Source organism: Halichoerus grypus, chromosome 4 (assembly GCF_964656455.1).
Source record: "Halichoerus grypus chromosome 4, mHalGry1.hap1.1, whole genome shotgun sequence".
NCBI lineage: Eukaryota > Metazoa > Chordata > Mammalia > Carnivora > Phocidae > Halichoerus > Halichoerus grypus.
In genome coordinates, this window is record NC_135715.1 from 124,126,804 (window position 1) to 124,146,630 (window position 19,827).

At 40.9% G+C, this 19,827-nt stretch overlaps 1 protein-coding gene across 1 annotated transcript in view; it reads right to left on the reverse strand.

Moving 5' to 3' along the window:
• The window catches only part of ITGB6 (integrin subunit beta 6), a 75,074-nt gene that overhangs the window by 23,376 nt on the left and 31,871 nt on the right, over positions 1-19,827 (reverse strand). The window contains exons 9-11 of the mRNA XM_036071001.2: positions 11,067-11,156; positions 4,003-4,137; positions 3,369-3,786 (exon numbers count right to left, since the gene is read on the reverse strand). Of these exons, the coding sequence (XP_035926894.2) occupies positions 3,369-3,786; positions 4,003-4,137; positions 11,067-11,156 (643 nt within the window). The remainder of the gene's footprint in view (positions 1-3,368; positions 3,787-4,002; positions 4,138-11,066; positions 11,157-19,827) is intronic.

A 19,827-nucleotide genomic window follows, 5' to 3' on the forward strand; every position in this document is an offset into this window, starting at 1 on the left:
CACACACACACAGACACACGTATGTATACATATGGAAAAAGAGGCAGAGAGGTTTGAGGTTTGGACCCATCAGAGATAGATGGCAGGTAAAGCTGTTGTGGATTGGGTCATGTAGAGAAAACAGATAGACTGAGAGAAGCCCTGAAGATCATCAGCATTTAAAAGGTGATCTGAGAGGGGCACTGGGTGGCTCAGTTGTTCAAACATCTGCCTTCGGCTCAGGTCATGATCCCAGGGTCCTGCGATGGAGCCCCACATGGGGCTCCCTGCTCAGCAGGGAGCCTGCTTCTCCCTCTCCCTCTCCCCCTGCTCATGTTCTTTCTCTCTCAAATAAATAAATCTTTAAAAAATGTGATCAGAGAGAAGGATCTTACCAGGGAACTGAAGTAGGAGAGCAATGAGAGCACAGCTGCGGAAACCTAGGGCAGAGGAGCTTGAAGGAGGCGGCGCATGGAAACTTGCAGCAGACATAGCTCGTCTTAAGTTATCCTCTAAAATACAATTGCTTTTTGTTTCTTCCTCAGCAAAAAAGGGAAACGTATTCTCGTGATAGGGATAGATTTCTATATTAAAGTTTATTCCAGAAAATTAATGTGATCTATAAATATTGTCAAATGAAATGTGCATTTCCTTCGAGAATGCCCAAGTGTATCACTGCATGTAAGAATTAGTTGGCAGAAATTAAGAGCTCCTGTCAGAAGTTAGAAACCCTTCTTTCTGTGGGCTTTCCAGAACCATCCACCATATCACTGCTAATTGATATCCACAAGCAACCAATTATAAAGTACCTGTTCATATAACCACAACCACAAAAGCAACAACAAAACATTCACAATGGCTTCATGTAGAAGCAAGATGATGACCAAAGATCAAGACAAAATTGTCAGGCTCTTTTCAGAGGGATAGGTCTTTCTGGAATGCCATTGACTGATAACTCTAAGTGCATAATGGCAGGAAGTATTTTCTGTAATGCCATTTGCCTGTTAGTTTCCCATTTCTTAGAATCAAAATATAAAAGACTAATGGAATTTGGGCAAGGGAATAAATCAATGGAGCCCTATATCTGTGAGTACTTAAAGATGGATGAAAGAAGGTACATGAAAAAGAACGTTGTGGTAATAGGCCTTCAGAGGAGTGGCACATTGCAGAGTGAATTTGTTGTCAAAGAAGTGAGATCTGCATGAGAAGGGGAGCTGGAGCATATTCTGGCCTCTGCTGCAAACAACAGAGTGTCTGTCCACAAGGTCAGGCACAGTTTTTATCCCTGCACTAAGCAGGATGTCAGGCACATAGTAGGTACTCCATAACTATTTGTTGAATTCGAATAATAGTACCTTTATTATCCCATTTTTAAAATTTTTTTTTTTTTTTTTTTGAGTAGGTTCTACGCCCAGTGTGGAGCCCAGCTCGGGGCTTGAACTCATGATCCTGAGATCAAGACCTGAGCTGAGATCAAGAGTCAGAAGTTTAAGTGACCTAGCCACCCAGGTGCCCCTATTATACATTTTTAAAGAGAAAGTTACTAATAATACAGTGACATCCTTTGCGATGTTACTACAAACAAAATAGATTTTGAGAAACACTAATAGATTGAGAATTGTAAAGTATCCTCAAATATGAAGGAAATTGGCATTAGGGAAGTTTTCTGAGTCCAGCTAAGGAAATAATTGTGTTTTCTAAATAGAATGTCTCTAGCGATCCTTGTATCTGATACAAAGAGAGGCCCTATTGTCAGACCTTCCCAACTACAATGCACAGATCAAGTCAACTCTTTCTGAGTGCTTTTCCGTTTGCATGCATGGCACCAAGTAAAGTGAAAGACCATCCACAAACTGGAAGAACTGTGTTGCTCAGCACAGGTCGGCAATTACACTGCTCCAGACTTCTGTGATCTGAGATTTAAAGAGTGAAATATAGGTGGGGGTGAGACTGCTATCCTGTTGTATTAGATTACAGGTAGAATTTTTTTGGAAAGGTGATTTCAAATGTTTAGAGCACATATTTTATTAAAAGATTTTTCTTAGAGATGCAATCTGGGAATCTGCCGAGCATAGTCTTTACAAGACGCCGGGACAGCCTCTGGCTTCGGGCTGTGTCCTGCCTACATCTTATGAGAAGAGAACTGATGTGGGTTTGGAAACACACCCATTAAATAAGGAAATAGACCTCCGAATGAAAGCGGGGAGAAATGTGTCTCAATCTGGACAGACCCTAAATTTTTCATTCTCTGGGGAGAAGAAAGAAGGCAGCCTCGGAGGAACATGTTGGTAGCAAGAGCCGCAGCAAAGAAATGAAATGGAGGTACGCTTCTAAGGGCATCACAGGGTTTTCAAAGAGCTCGGAGTTCTTTGAGGCTTCTCTTCTCAGGCCTTTTTTTTCCTGAAAACCAGCCTCTTTTATATGTTCCTGACACTGTGGTTTGAAAACATAACTTTCTTAGTTTTCTTTAAAGATAATGGCTTTCTGTTTTGAAAAGCTGCCTGCTCACATACTGAAAAGGGGAGACATTGGGAGCTTAAATTCAGCTGTTAGTTAATATTCCTGTTGTAACACAAATTTATGTCATTTTAAAGAACATGAACACATTTGCAATTCTTATGCAGATAGATTATACTTAACTATATGGATATAGATCAGAATGATTTTTATAATAGTCAAAGTATATGCAATATATTCTTAAACTACAGTGATTCTCCATATGCAAAGGATTTTAAAACATATATTTTTCTGCTATTTAAACATGTTCTCGATCTTAAAAAAATTCCAGGCAACGTTTCATTTTTATCCTTTCCATAGCCTTCATATGTCCTTATTCATCTTTATACCCGGTGCCTAACCTAGTATCTGTCACATAATAGGTGTTTAATAAATATCTGTGGAATGAATGAAGGCCCTGAAAGTTCATTTAGTATTTCTGAGTCCCTTGTCCTTGGCAATATGCTCCTTAAGCAGCCTAGCTTTTTATTTTCCCAAAGTAATAGGCATTTAAGAGTTGGGTAGGATACCCAAGAGCCTGATTGAGAAAAGTCTGGAAGATAATGGAGTTCAGATTACATGCAATTTTGTGGAGTCTGGGTAATAACCAAAGAGAAGGCATTTCCATTTCTTGCCTACTGAACTCTGAGGGAAATAACAAGAGAGATGTGAGTTGAATTGGCAGAGATCTCACCCCAAGAGAATGTAAGAGCCAGAGAAAATGCCAGCGAAGACCAGTTACCTTAGCTCTAGAGACTAACCCGCTCCCTCGATCAGCAACTATGTATGGAGCGCCTACTCTGCCCAGAAAACTGGGGAAGGTGCAAAGGATGCAAAGCCCCTTCCTGATGCTCGCCCAGTTGCGGTGTGCGGTGGGTTTAGACGGCGCCTACCTCCGCAGAGCAACCCTTTGTGCCTCACGCAGGAGAAGTTGTCGCACTGGCAGTAAGGCCCGTAAATGTCTCCATAGGGAGACAAGTGGCAGGTGCACTGCCCGCAGTAGCAGTCGCCTCTCCCGCTGCACGAGGGGTGATCCGGGGCCTCCTTGCAGGAGTCCGTGCTCAGTGTGTCCTCGCCACACTCGCAGCGAGGACCCATGTGGCCGGGGTTGCAGGCACACACCCCACACTGGAAGGAACCGTTCCCGTTGTGGCATTTGGAGCTGTTCACTTGCACCTCTTTCTGACAGGCACAGCTGCATTCCGGACGGACAAGTATTTCTAGGGCGTCCCCCAGCCCCACAGGCTTTATGGTAATGTGCCTGCTTCTTCTCTCACAGTTTGGTATACTCACAGTCACGTTAAATGAAGCCTGGAAAAGAAAATACTAATTATCTTCTTCCATCCACCGAAATGCATAACAGGACACCAAGGTGCACGGGGATCAGCTTTGCCAAAAGCGCTTATTAGGGAATTTTTGAAAACCGCTGTTGAAATTCTTGAAAGGAAAAATCCAGCTTCAATGCAACAAGGGAACTTCTGACTTACCTGAATATTTTTTCAGACAATCTGTTGACCCTATACTTACTGTGTCTCCCACCTTCATGTGAGAGCATTTCTTCTGGTGTGGGAGGGGGGCCCCATTGTTACAGGTAGCCGTGAAAGATAGGTTGAGTCCTTCTGTGTCTCCTAACACTTCCAGTTCCACCTCCGACCGCAGTTCCTTTAGTTAGGACAGAAAGAGTTAAAATCTCAACCAAAAAATACAACCAGAAGAAGCTGTGAATCCTGTTCATTAAACTACAAAAGAATAAAATGAAATTGGGTCTAAAAGTAATTCACCATACCATCAATCAAGCAAGAAAGCCAGCAAGACACACACATGCGTGCGCACACACACCCGTACACGCTCGCACACACATGCGCGCGCACACACACCCGTACACGCTCGCACACCCATGCACGCGCACATACGTGCACATATACGCGTCACCTTTTATTGAGTCTAAGAGGCTATCAATTATAAAACACACCATTATTTTATGACAATGACATTATGACAAAATATCTCATGATCATTCTGTGCAACATATGAATCAATCCTATTAGTCTATCATGGCTTTGAAAATTATCTTATCCGTTCTGAGGGATGTGGCAAATTCTCCAGCCCTGAGTAGCATTGCTTGGCATCTAAAAGGCATTTTTTTGCTTGTGTCTCGGTAACACAACATAACAACAGCTTCCTTTACTTGTAAGTATCATCATTTCTTAGGCCCCATAAAGCAGCTGGTTGTTACTTTGCGAGGAACACCGAATCACAATCATTCCTTCAACAATGAGTATTTGCTTCATTGATATCAAATTTATACTCTGTTTTGGTACATTGCTGCATATACAACAATTTTTCATTTCAATATCAAATCATAGTGCAAACTTTAAGAAAATATTTAAAAATGGCAATTACACTCAACACCTATCACACCAATAGTGTACTTAATAAATCGAGGTGACAACAACATACACAGTTAGGGCCGATTTTATATTTTTGCAGGCAATGAATACTACGTTGTGACTTTTACCCAGCATTTATAAGACACCATTAATCACAAAACATATCCCAATTTTAGAGATGTTAAATGTGGGAGAAATTGTTCCTCGAAATCAATATTGGAATTTATTATGTACCTATTGTACATTTAATGTAGAGTCAGGTCTGGGGAATGAGTGTAAGATGGGATTTCTGCCCTCAACATGATTATCATTTTGCTGGGGAAAAAAAAAAAACAACCCAAGATGGAACCAAGTAAAGCGGTTAACATGCAAGTCAATCAAAGTACCATTAAGTTTAAAAAAAATCGTGTCATATAGTTGCAGGTTTGGGACAGTTCAGAAAAGAGTGGTCAGTGAAGGCTGAAGTATTAGAAGTCCTTAATGGCTATGTTGGATGTGGATGTGTGGACAGGATGACAATGGTGTCTCAGGGGAGGGGACCAGGAGAGAGAAAGCTCGGTGCCAGGAGTGTATAGATGGGGACAAATGGGACTCAGACCCAGCCCAGACTCCTGCTGTCCTGGGAGATACCAGACAGCAAAGAGACTTGAGGTTTAGAGAGATGACTTAAGACCTGTGGGAAATATTCCTTATAGCTTTAAAGCAGGGGACCAATCCGCTGAAAATATAGCTGCAGGGAAGTTGTCTGGGAGATCTGTGCAGGACAGACTTAATGTCTGTCAGACTTACAGGGGAGGGGGCAGGGAGACTGGAGTCAAGAAAGCTGGGATGTTGTATTCACCCCAGCCTGAGGTACAAGGATCGGGACCCCATTGGTAAATGTGATGACGTAGATTGAAGAGAGGAAGACTAGATGTGAAATATATAGGTTATGACAGAGTGGAGATAAGGACAAAGTTTTCCAGGGGGGAAGAATGTCAGGGAAGGAGGAAGAAAGAGCTATTTGTTATGGGGAAATCTAGTGTTATCATGTAGACTTCCTCTGTTCCTCTTTCTTTTGCAAAATAAAAGTCTACATTTGGAGGACAAAACAAAACTATGAAAAATAAAAACAATAAAACAGAATAAAAATAAATTGTAAAACATTATGAGTTAAGTAATACTTCAGCTCATCTAAGAAGATTTGAGTCCCTATACTCCTGGAATTTTAAAAGCATATTCAGCCTCAAATTTTCCTTAAGTATAATTTTGCCAACTGCCTAGTAAGATGACCCTGTCTTCCTCCAAATTCTAAGTTGCTGACTGTAAATTCTAAGTCATTCTTCTTCCCTACTTTTATATTTGCCCCATATAGTCACTCCTTCAGAAGATGGACATAAGGCTGATTTTTCACAATACGGTCTTCATCAGCGAATGGGGTGTCATTTCTCAGTCACAAAGATTATTTCTATCATGTATTAAAATTTACTCTTTAAATCTGTTTCATTTCAACTAGTTACATTATAAGTTTATTCATCCAGAAAATATTTATTGACTGTCCATGATGTGCCAGACACTGTTCTAGGGGCTTGGGAAGCAAAACCCACTAAAATAGCTGAACTTTTGTAGTTTATATTCCAGTGTGGGAAGTCAGAGAGGAAACAACATAACACATAAGAAAATTATGTAGCATGCTAGAAGGTGATAAGTGCTATGCAAAACATTAGGGTGGGATAATGAAGATTAAGAGAGTGTGTGTAGGGGGTGTACTCTGCAATTTTTAAAAAAGTAGTTAGAGTAAGATTCAGTAAGAAGGTGACATTTCAAGGAAGTGAGGAATCAGATAGCATGTAGATATCTGTCAAAAGAGTGTTCCAGGAAAGGGGTACAGTCAGTGCAAAGGTCCTGAGGCAGGAGTATGTCTGGCTTGCTCTGGAAACAGAATAGCAAGGAGGCCAGAGTTGCTGTACTGGATCAACTCTCTGATGGAGTAATAGGAGGTGAAGTCACAGAGGTAATGGGGTGGAGGAGAACAAATCTGGTAGGGTCCTAGTAGGTGGTTTTAAAGAATGTGGCATTTACTCTATGTAAAATGAGAAAACAATTAGGGTTATCTATAGAAGAGTGTTACGAGCTTACTTAATATTTTTAAAGGAAAATTCTAGGTTTTTTTTGTTTTTGTTTTTTTTGAAAACAGAATGTAGGAAACCAAAGGTGGAAATGAGAAATAGCATTTAGGAGGCGTTTGCAATCGTTCAGGTGAGAGAAGGTGGTGGCTCCGATCAGGATGAAGGCAGTGGTTCTGGGTTAAATTCTAAATAATTTTGAAGATAGAGCCAGCAAGATTTTCTGATGGATTAAATGTTCAGGATAAGAGAAAGAGGAGAGTCAAAGATCATTTTAAGCTTTTTGGCCCTAGCAACATGAAGGATGGGATTACCCTTGAGAAGGAGAAAACTATTGGTGAATTATGTTTAGGAGAGTTCAGGTTACCTTCCTAAATTGCCAACTAACATATCAACTGACTCCTAGACATCTGCACTTTGATGTCTCCTAGAGAAGTATATATAGCATGGTTGTTGGGCAGCATTGAGGGTCCTCCTGAGGTTCATGATGATGAATTTAAAGTGAGACTGGTTAGCACAATTGTATGTTTTTCCCCTTCCTGTTCAGCTGTGCAGGGTGAATGGACAGTTGGGATTAACCAGGACCATGATTGGCCAAGCAACCTCAGTGGAGAACTGAACTGAAAAAGAACTGAAAAGAAACTGAAAAGAGAAGGTAGAGTCACTTGAATAAAAAAAAGAGAGAGAGAGAGAGAGGGTAGGGTCAACTAATTGGAGATCCTGATGGGTTGGAAGAAATACTAGGGGAACTAGCAGGAGTGAGCTGAAAATGAAGGAAGTGGTGAGTGGGGAATGGGTTGCATGAAGCTGAGATTATAGAGGAGTCTATTAGCAATGACAAAGTTTAAGGTATGACAAAAGAGGGGGACAAGATCATTTTAGAAGCAGAGTTCAAGAAACAGAGGCCAGGGTACAGGAAGGAATATATGTACACTGAAACTGAAATCATCAGGAGGTGAAGCAGGTGTAATATTAGAGACGGTGGCTCGGTGAGTCAGGAGTAAAAGGAGAAATGAGGGATATGACCCGCAAGCCTGTAGATTTGAAATTCGGAAGAGTGGGTGACATAATCTGACCAAAATAAGGGACATCTCAACATTGATATAATTGGAATATCATATTGTAGATTTTGCCAGGAATATTTTAATGTAAATTTCCCAAAGAAAGAGCATAAACGTTTATTTGTATATTTCATCATTTACTGAGCATCTACTATGAACCTGGCAAAACAAAACAAACCATGTCACTTCCCTTCTGGAGCTTAAATACTAATAGGGGAGCGTATCCTTGGGAGCACTGATATTTCAGTAGCTTTTATTACATGTTTAAGGAAGAAAGAAAATTAGCGAATGATTGTCAAACGAATACACATCTGGTATTTAAGGGTTTTTATGTTGATATGACACTGAACTGAAGTTCAGTGTCATAATTATAAACACAAATTGTCTACCTCTGCCCCACTAGAAGTTAGTCAGAAGTATTTTCTCTCAATCTTTTCTTTTTCTTTTCTTTTTATGGACTAGAAAGAAACCCAGTCAATGGATCCCCATATTTTATTTTTTATTTTATGTTTAATTTTTTTATTATTTTTAATTTTTTAAAAGATTTTATTTATTTATTTGACAGATCGAGAGAGAGAGAGAGAGCACAAGCAGAGGGAACGGCAGGCAAAGGGAGAAGGAGAAGCAGGTTCCTGGAGGAGCAGAGAGACCGATGTGGGGCTCCATCCCAGGACCCCGGGATCATGACCTGAGCCGAAGGCAGTCGCTTAACCAACTGAGCCACCCAGGTGCCCCTATTTTATTTTATAGAGGGGTGGGGCAGAGGGAGAGAGAGAGAGAATCCCAAGCAGCCTCCTCACCCGGCGTGGAGCCAGACGTGGGACTTGATCTCACAACCCCAAGATCATGACTTGAGCTGAGATCAAGAGTTGGTCACTTAACTGATTGAGCCCCCCAGGTGCCCCTGGATCCCCATAGTTTTAAAGTCCTTTTAGGATACATTTAAAAATAACTGAATAGAAAAATAATTTGAACTAGTGCCAAGATCTATTACACACTTCCTTCAGTGAATCATGACATTATAATAATAACTCCAGAGCAAGATTATATAGTATAAGCATAATAGATACTTCTTTATATTTTTGGACAGTAAAATAAGGACATGAGATTCACTTCAAATGTTTGATGCCTTGATTCTACCGCCCTGTAAGTTATGTGGGTGATTTGGGACCGCAAAGTGAGACAGAAATCCTGATGGAGTAAGCAGGAGCATGGAAGGGGCTGGTCAAACAAGAGGGAGAAATGTTTTTGACGTTTACAGTTTTCTAATTTGCTGAATTCCTTTGAAGATGTTAGTGGCCAAGGTTTCTGAGAGCGCTGGGTTAAAGAAAATTGAGTGTGTTCTAATGCAGTGGAGGATTGCTGTGTGATTTTATCTGATTCTACACATTAAAACTTTAATTACCGCATAAGAGGGAGGATGGTTTTTATAGTATTTTGTTGACAAGCTTTCCTGTCTGGAAGAATTTCAAGCATGAGCTAATGTGGTAGTTAATTTTTGATGTGAGCTAAGAAAACTGAAGTTTCTGAGGATATAAGTTCAAAAAACCCCTCATCCTATAGTTTTAATGGACACATCTGTTATTTTATTCCCTGAGGAAATGTATATGAGAAGAAACACCTTGTTTTTCCCCCTTAAAATGAGTTTCAAAACTGGTGGGGTGTTGTCAAAATCACTGGGGAGTATTTTTTCAAAATGTGTGGCTCTTCCTTCCCTTAAAGTTCTCCTAAGATGTCTGAGAGGAATCTGGATACACCTATTTTTAAAAGCTTCCCAGAAGATTCTGAAATGTCGTTTAGTTAAGGACCACTGGCTCAGTATATGCTTGGTATTGGCATATAGTGCATATAAGTCATTTATTTGTAATTTTAAAACATCCAAAATTAGAATTTTATTTATTTGTCATTATGTAACTGCTGCTTAGAATAACTATTAGGGCTTTACCACTTTATAAAAATTTACTTTTTTCATTTCTGTCCTAATTTAGAGCTTCATTTTCATCTTTGTGTGTGTGCATATGCCTGCGTGTGTGTATTTTTTCTTTGTAAGTTAAGGCAAAAAAGGAAAATGGAACTTAGAAAACAAAATAAAAAAAGAATTGGTAACTGGCCATCTACCATTGATTAAGTTATGAAATGGGGACAAAGCAAGAGAACATAGCAACCCTATAGCTATGTATTTTATTTTAAGGGAGGAATGCTGTCCTCTGGTACTAATTTACAAACTCAAGGCAAAAAAAAATTATGTCTATGTGTATATATATATATGTATATATGTCTCTCTATATATGTATATATCCATAAAAATGAAAAATTCCTTGGTTCTCAAAAGCAGAGAATCTACAAAGAGGTACTCCTGATATGCTTGGGTGTCTTTTTTCTCTTTGAGTTATGAGGTAATCTTATTAAGCCTGTGGAGTTAGTTTTCCACATAGTTCTGTTACTCACTGGTATTTTATTTTATTTTATTTTTTTAAGATTTATTTATTTATTTGACAGAGAGAGACACAGTGAGAGAGGGAACACAAGCAGGGGGAGTGGGAGAGGGAGAAGGAGGCTTCCCGCAGAACAGGGAGCCCGATGCGGGGCTCGATCCCAGGACCCTGGGGTCATGACCTGAGCTGAAGGCAGATGCTTAACAACTGAGCCACCCAGGCGCCCCTTCTGTTACTCACTGGTATTTTAAACTTAATTTTTTTTCAGGCAGAGAAGAGGGGAGCTTAATTGTAAGCCTCATGGAGCCTGTTCAATAGAATTAAAATTTTGCTATTGGTTATTATTATAAAAATAACTTAAACTTTATGATCAGGTTATGATTTTTCTACCTTGGGCCTCACCTTTCAGGAAGAATATCTGCAAATAAGGAGAACAAAATTGATATTTTGGCTGCATTAGTGCAGAGAGATTTTCTTTGGATAAGTACTCTCTCCACTAACAAATCCTAGTGCATTTAACTGCCTAAAACACATCTTAGTTTTTGAATACCACCGAAATGCAAAAAAAAACACCAAGAAGCCAACTGTAAAATATCATACTTCATAAGCCGAGATGATCAGCTGGAGAATGTTTCCAGAGTCCTTCTGAAGTAGCCCTACTGTAGCTCCAGGAATGAGTTTTGCATAATTCTGTAAACAAAAAAGAATAAGTCAATCTGCTCCCTGTAATCAAGAAAAGTTAAGTGTGGGTTTCAGCCTGCTGGTTGAGATCACCTCTATTTAACTGGCTGGGGGAAACAGGATCCTGGTAATAAACCAGTGTTTCTCCTGAAACCGTGGCCCTGCCTGGGGCTCCTTCCTGTGCCCAAGTGGGAAGTGGACTGGTCCGAGTTGCCACTGGGGACCTCAAGTATGTGTGGTTGCCTTAGTCTAGAGCTGTGATTTATATCACAACTGGAGTCAAGTCTCAAATAATAATAATAGCACTTATATACCGTCTTCCATTTGCAGAGCATCCTTTGCCCAGAAAATTCTGAGCATACTACCAGGAGCTATCTTCTCTTTTTTGTAATGGTTACGGAAACCCAGGTCCCACACTGGCCCCTCTCTGCCATCAGGTTGCTCTGCAAGTCATTCAGCCCAGGGGTCTCAATTGTCAATCGCTTGGTGGAGAAAAGGAGTGAGTTATTTGGATGCTTGCCATTAACCCCCTTTCCTAGTGGTAATGAGCACTCGTTTAGGGATGTCACCATGGTGCTGGGGTTGATTAGAATTGATTTCCACTCATCACGATGGAGTCAGTCAGAACCTATCTCTAAACCATCTGCATTCTCCCCTTATCTCCTTTTCCGAGATGTCATTCCCACCTGCAGAGAACTCACGTTAGTTCAGCAGCACTCCAGGTATGAAGCATGACCAGGGAATGAGGCATTGCAAAGAAGGGAATTTTCCAGACTGCTGAAAATTACCCCTCCCTTAAGTTTTATGTTTTAAAACTTATTTTGAAATGAAAAGTTTTCTTAAGTGTACGGTAATACTCTGTCTTCTTAAATAAAGATTCCCAAGCATACTTGGATTGTTTTCTTGAAGAAACAGTCATACTTATCAATATTAACTATAGCTCTATAATCATCAAAGACTTCTAAAATCCATGGGTAGGTCACATTCATACCAAGTGGACCCCAACTGCTATGCTTTTGCTTCTTTTATTTGTTTTTAAATAGTTTCTATCTTCTCCTTGTTAAGCTGTAAGGTATCACTCATCTACCAATTTTCTCATTCATTCATTTATTGTTGCATTCAACACCTATTAAGCTGGCTTAGTATGCTCTGCTACGTCAAGAAGAGACCATCACTCTTTTTTGTCAGCTGTGGTCTTCTGAGTTGCTGTGTGTCGTGAAATCAGATGACTGAATTTATTAAACTGACATGTAGAAAGAGAAATAAGTTTTGAGTGAAGGATTTAGGGTACCTCCTCTGGTTCAAACATAATGATATTCTGTCTTATTCCCAAGAAGATTTAAGTAGCTTAGGAGATATACAAAACTAAGTTAGAATTAATAGTAATTATTGATTATAATCGTGATACTAGATAAATAGATCAGGTCAAGGGGAGCCAAGGAGAGGAACAAGTGAAGTCAGGGTGACATTAGAACACCAACATGTTCTAGGAGGTCCCGGGCACTTGCTAGAGGTGGGTACCTGGGGTAAGTCCAAGGTTTCTACAACTCTCATATGGAAAAATGGGTGCTGCTTTTAATTGGTGGGTTTTGTAATATTCCACTTATTTCAGTGTGTAAGTTTGAAGTTGATGGAAATCTGAACTCTTACAAGTGTCAGTTGTCACTCTGCCTTGACACTGCATTTGATTTTTGAAGGGGTCATGGACAGTAATCCAAGTAGCATTCCTCCCATTACCTGGTGACCCACATCACCGCCTATGGAAGGTGGGCCCCACTCTGTTTCCCTGAGTCAGGTAGAACGTGTCAAATATGAGGAAGGCACCGGTTCATTGACTTACCTTTTCAAATAAACACATGTCAAAAGGGCCGTGAAGCATGAGACCTGTGGTTAACAGCGAATACTTAAATAGGAACTTGAATCTCACTCAAGTGGAGCTGGAATGTATGTAAATTTGACTGGTCCCAAAGGAGAAGGCAAAGGCAAACTTTAAAGCTTGATGAAGAAAGGTTTGGATCTTTTTGAAGAAGAATTTCATGGCTCTTAGCTTTGCATGAAACTGCTAGCCTTGAAAAATGTCCTGGTTTCTCCAAGGCCAAGGTATAAGGGATACTTTCCATGAGCACTAGTTCAAGTGGCCTCTGAATTTTGGGTTAATTCTTGGTTAACACAGACAAATCCATCTACTTCCTAGAGCATAATTATGATCCTGCATGTGGTATAACATTTGGCATTTGGCTATCAGGACAAGTGGTTTAACATTAATCGCCTTTGCTCATTGCTGCTAGAGCGAGGGTATAAAGGAGTTGGCAGCTAGGAGCAGTACCCTGTGATAACTCTGACAATTGTGTAGAGGAAAACTATTAATTAATTTCTGGATGCTGATTTCTCCCCAAAGCATTGCAAATAATTAACTAAAAACATGGACAATTTGGCTTCCTGATCTAACACTGTAAAAAATTATGCTTTAAGTCTTGTAGTATTATGATTACTGTAAATATCATGTGTCAAATGCCTTTCTTTCATTAAAGCCCTAAAGTGCTATTATAAATTGTCCTGATTAAACATGTTTAATGTTAGAAAAAGGATGATTTTGCATGCCTGGATGTGATAAATTATAGCACCGCGACTGTAAAAGATAACTCTTGGATATTAGAAATGGTGAACTCTAAAAACACAATGTTTCATGAGCTGATTAGAAATGCCAACTCCTTGGGCTTGAATTTCTTGGGCTTGAATTCCCTGTTACCTGCCCATGGATTATCCTAATTATGGATTTTTCTCCCTCTCCTGCCACCATGCCACCCAGGAGTTCCCGCGGTTGCTTTTCTCACTCATGTTTGCAAAGTCGGCCTTTTTTGATTGCCTTAGTTTTCTTAACTTCCTTCATCAAAACCTATTTATTTCCTCACTATGCTCCCATCTCAAAACAGATTTCTTATTTGTCCAACAGTTCGCATTTCCTCCTTAGATATTTCCTGCTTGTTAAGGAAGGAGGATAAGAAGAGGACAGGGGGTCATTTAGTTGGCAAGCAACAAAGGCTAGAGAGGAAAGTGCCTGAATTCACACCTGCGCTCTGGGCTCCTCTCAGGGAATGTCTCCAAGGTCAGGGCCTCTTGGTGTCTGGCTGTTAGAACCAGCTGTCAGGTGTCTCCTCCGGCTTGGTTGAGGGCAGAGGGACCTGCAGAGGCACCTGCCACCTCAGCTATCCACGCACAGACTACCGGTTGGCTTTTCCTTCAGAGTGACTCAGACTAAGGACCGTGGCAGATATCTGGCTGCTTTTGGCGCTAGAAGGGACGTTCCCGACGTAACCTGCATTCTTGCTTTGACGGCACTTCCTGTTGGGTTCACTCATCTCCAGGTTTAGGCTCTGCGACATGGTTCAGTATTAACTGTATCCTTGCTGGACATCTTGACTGGGTTTCTGCCTTAGATGGTAACTCTCCTGGATCCTTCTGTCCTACTGTTGTGACATTTCTGCTGTGGTCTCAAAGACTCTTCACCACCTGAGACTCAGTAGCCACCATTTTATACAGACCAGGCTACTCCTGCCCCTCATCAGAGGCCTGAGAGGTTGACTTGCCATATATCTGCTAGGAGCATTTTAACAAAGAATTTGTAAAACCAACCTACTGCTTCTCTTTAGGCTCTATGCTTGCTTAACTCTTTCTGTGAAGCTTCATTAATATGGAGGGACCATTTATTTTCAATATTATATTATTAATCAACATCAGTATTTCTGGTCTTCAACTGTATTACTAAATGTTTTTTGTTTGCTAAAATACATTAGTCAAAGTTTGGCTTGTATAGATTGAGAACCTATGATGTTATATAATATGTCCACAAATATTTGCTCTAATATCTCACCATATATATACATATGTGTCGTCATTACCTTGTATATCTTTAATAGTCGCTCCTATTTGTCCATTTTCTCTCTTTTCTTTCTTTAATGGCAGTATAACACACATGCAGGGCATACAAGTAATAAGTATACAGTTCAATGAATATTTAAAAAGTAAACAAGCAAGTGTAATCACACCAAGATCAAAAAATAGAGCATAATCAGCTCCCTGAAATCTTCCCTTGTACTGCTTCCCAGTCATTACCCTCCCTTAAAAGACTAAACACTGTTCTGACTTTTATTACTATAGAAGTCAGGGGAGATAACTTCATTGCCCTAAGGATAACAAGAAGGGCTTAAGTAGGACACAAAAGCACTATTTATATAAAGGAAAGGATTGATAAATAGGACTTAAAAGTAGGGATTTCTGTTTTGAAAAGATGCCTTTAAGAAAGTGAAGAGGAGCCCTTGAGTGGGAGAAAATATCTGTAATACATGCATCTGATTTGGCACCAGAATATCTAAACAACTCCTACATATCGACAAGGAAAAGACATCTGGAAAAAAAAATGGATATTCAAGTTGCAAAAGAGTATGGCAAAAGTGTTCAGCATCATTAATCATTAGACAAATAGAAATTAAAGCCACAATGAGGTGCCAGTGTGCACCCGCTAGAATGGCTAAACTGTGAAAGAACTGACGATGTTCTCAAGTACTTGCAGGGGGCGTCTACACTGGGACGACTACTTTGGAGAACTGGCAGTAGCTGCCAATGTTGAACATGGGCATGGCCGATGGCTCCGCCGTCCCACTCCTAGGTATGATCGCACTACAGAGCTGAACCCACGATGTGTGACTGCTCTGAGACAAACAAGTGTGTAGAGAGACATTTATTCTTGTTGTCAAGAGGGTGCTTCTGGTAATCAAGATGTCACCTAAATTAGAGAAAGTACAGATGATTCTTAAAGGGTCTTAGATCTTTCAGGTGTTTGGCCACAAGGAGTAATCAGTTCTTCCCTGGATCCCTTCTACCTGGGGATGGACCCAGGGGAGCTATCCACTGGCAAACTCCTCAGCACTCACAGCATAGCCTGCTTTTTCTGTATCTCTCCCCATCCTCAGGAGCTGGTCTCAGGACCAGGTCCTCATGAGCTGCATTCACGAATTCAGGGGGCCTCACAATGGGATGGAGAGGTCCTCACAAGCCTCCTGGTCTCCCCATGCACCTCCTGCCTTTTGACACCTGCATCCTCAGGAACCCAAGGCTCCTGGAGCATCTTAGTTATTGGGACAGCCTTGGGGAAGTGACAGGAATGCATGGGAGGGGACCACTTTGCTCTTTAGGTCCTTAGTTCCAGATAGTTCTTTGTTCTGGTGCAATGAGCCCACAATGTAGACAGGCCTAAAGGTGCCCAGAACTCACCTGTAGCCCACCATCATCTGGGAAAAACAAACTAGAGCTAATATTTGTGGTACCTGACAGTACCATCTCTTTCATTCGTCCCACAAGCTCTTTTGTTCAGGTACCATTATTATCTCTGTTTTACTGCCAAGATACTGAGGCCTAGAGAATTTAGTTTGCTTGCCCGAGGTCATCTGGCCTAGAAAGAGCTGTATTCATCTGTTCTGCTCTGCTCTGCTCTAGAACCAGTTTGCTTAGCCAGGCCATTGATGGTAAGTGCCTGGCAATGGCTGTTCAGGTCTGGTGATGGCATCGGTGAGCCTGAGAGATGTTACGAGTAAACCTAAGTTAACTGAATGTCTTAGTTCCGCAGGGCTGCTGGGGGTGGCTTAACCCAACAGAAATTTGTTGTCTCACAGTTCTGGAGGCCAGAAGGCTGAGATCAAGGTGTCAACCGGGCACGCTCCCTCCGAAACCTGTAGAGGAGATTCTGTCCTCACCTCTTCCTAGCTTCTGGCGGTTGCTCGCAGTCCTTGGTGGTCCTGGGCATGGAGATGCAGCACTCAAGTCTTTACCTCCATCTTCACATAGTGTTCTCTTTTCTGTGTCTCCATCTCTGGGTCTCTTCTTAAAAGCACACCAGTCATGTTGGATTAAGGATCTACCCTGCTCAAGTATGACCTCATCTTAACTAATTATATCTGCAAGGCCCTATTTCCAAACAACGCCATATTCTGAGGCACCAAGGGTTAGGACTTTAACATATCTTTTGTGGGGATACAATTCAACCCCCTACACTCTGCTAGAGTTCTTTCAATTTGTTTAACCCTTAAACCCTTAGTTTTAGTTGAAGAAGTGAGTACCTTGCATGGTCACAGAGTTAATAAGTGGTGGAAACAGGTCTTGACTCCAAAGCTAGTGCTCACTCTGCTCCCCCAGGCCCTTGCTGGGCCGTGCAAGGAACTGGCACAAATCCCAACTGCCATCAAGGGTGAGGCTCATTAGAAAGTTAAGATAATAATGCCTTGTATTTATATATAGTGGTTTAGAGTATATAGAATATTTTCTTACCTGAAGCAAAAAGAAAGGAAGAAAAAGGATTGTGGCTATAATCACTTTCAAATGGAAAGGCTACATCTTGAAAGAAACGTACCAAGTGGCAAAAGCATAGAAGCAAAAATTTTTTTTTGTCCTGGGGGACTGTATTGTGCTATTTATCTGGTCAAAGGAAAACAGCTCTTTGCTGGTGATGCCTTGCTTTTGTTGAGTGGTGTGCTTCTTCCAGAGCTAGGGGCGGCCTGGCTTTGCTGAAATAAGTCCTTCTTCTGAAGGCAATCAGAAGGCTTTCTTCCCGTGAGGTCTTTCATTCTTGTGGGATTTTATTCTGCTGGTTCTCATGTTCATTATCAGTAAATGCAGGACTCCCAGTATTATGCAAAAGTTTACCCCCAGGCTTGACTGTGTTACTAGGACACCCAAGATTCCAAAAAGAATATGTAATTGTTTCTGGCACAAGGTAGCATGAATGTCTGTCTCTGGGTTGCATGATATCTGCTTTGCCTTCAGGCTTTCAATTGTCAGCATTCCACAGTCAGGCAGGCAGCAAAGGGAGTGTGCTAATTAGATCAGGTGCTTGATCTTGAAGTCTGCACCAGCAACGACTAGGTAGTCGGCTTCGGAACTTTTGAGCGCTCCCTGTCTTTCTCCCAGGCTGCCCTGGAATGTAATTATCTTGTCAGCCAAGGAGCTATAGCGCACAGCTGAACGAGTGCTCGGCGGCAGTGACAGAGTGATAAGGGAAGACGAATGGACCCACCATGCATGACCACTCTGAGACAAACAAATGCACACAGAGGCACTGGAGAACGGAGACTTAGAGAACAAAGAGACTACACTGACTATTTGTTGCTGAGGAGACTTCAGATCTTCCCTTAATAAGATTACCCGGCTTTCTGAGAGGAATTGAAGACCTTTGTTGGCAAATGCAAGTCCCAAAGCTTTAGAAAGCTCTTTTAAAATGGGAAGCGATGTTGGGTTCAGTAGCAACTTATGTGCTTTGCAGACCAAACGGCAGGTAATAAAATTTCGAAAGATGACGAGTAGGAGCACGAGGAAGGGGACCAGCAAAGAGAAAACAGGGGTATATACACCAGGACTGCTAAGGCGGTATCAGCCCTTGCTACTGCAAGTGTGGTGGGGGGATGAGTAGCAGCAGTAGCGTCTGGAAAATTGTGAGAAAGGGAAAAATCCATTTTTAATTTTTTGAGGACTCTCCATGTGGTTTTCCATAGTGGCTGAATCAATTTACATTTCCACCAACAGTGTGGGAGGGTTCCCTTTTCTCCATATCCTCACCAACACTTGTTACTTCTTGTCTTTTCGATGATAGCCATTTAACAGGTGTCAGGTGATATCTCACTGTGGTTTTGATTTGCTTTTTTCTGATGATGAGTGATGCTGAGCATCTTTTCATGTGCCTGTTGGCCCTCTGCCTGTCTTCTTTGGAAAAAAGTCTACTCAGGCCCTCTGGCCATTTTTTAAAAATTGGATTGTTTAGGGTTTTTTGTTTTGCTATTGACTTGTATGAATTGTCTCTGTATTTTGGATATTAATCCCTTATTGGTTATATGATTTGCAAATATTTTCTCTCGTTCAGTAGGTTGCCTTTTCATTTTGTCGATCAATTCCTTTTTTTGTGCAGAAGCTTTTTAGTTTGATGTAGTTCCACTTGTTCAATTTTGCTTTTGTTTGTGGCCTTTGCTTTTGGAGTCAGATCCAAAAAATCACTGCCAAGACCAACATCAGGGAGCTTACCACCTATGTTTTCTTCCAGGAGTTTTATGGCTTCATGTCTTACATTTAAGTCTTGAATCCATTATGAGTTAATTTTTGTGTGTAGTGGAAGACAGTAGCCTAGTTTCCTCCTTCTTCATGTGGCTGTCCAGTTTTCCCAACATCCTTTCTTGAAGAGACCTTCCCTATTGTATATTTTTGCCTCCTTTGTGATAGATTAATTGACTATATGTGTGTGGGTTTATTTCTACCATATACTCCAGCAATTCCACTTCTGAGTGTTTATTCAAAGAAAATGAAAACACTAACTCAAAAAGATATATGCATCTCCATGTTTACTACAGGATTATTTATAATAACCAAGATATGGAAATAACCTAAGTGCCCACCCATAGATGAATAGATAAAGAAGATGTGGTACACACACACACACACACACACACACACACACACACACACACACAGTGGAATATTACTTGGTCATAAAAAAGAAAGGACTCTTGCTTTTGCAGCAATATGGATAGACCTTGAAGGCATTATGCTAAGTAAAAGCTAAGAAAAATAAGTCTGGCAGAGAAAGACAAATACCATATGATTCAATCAAATAAAAATAAAACAACAAATAAGAATGCTAAGC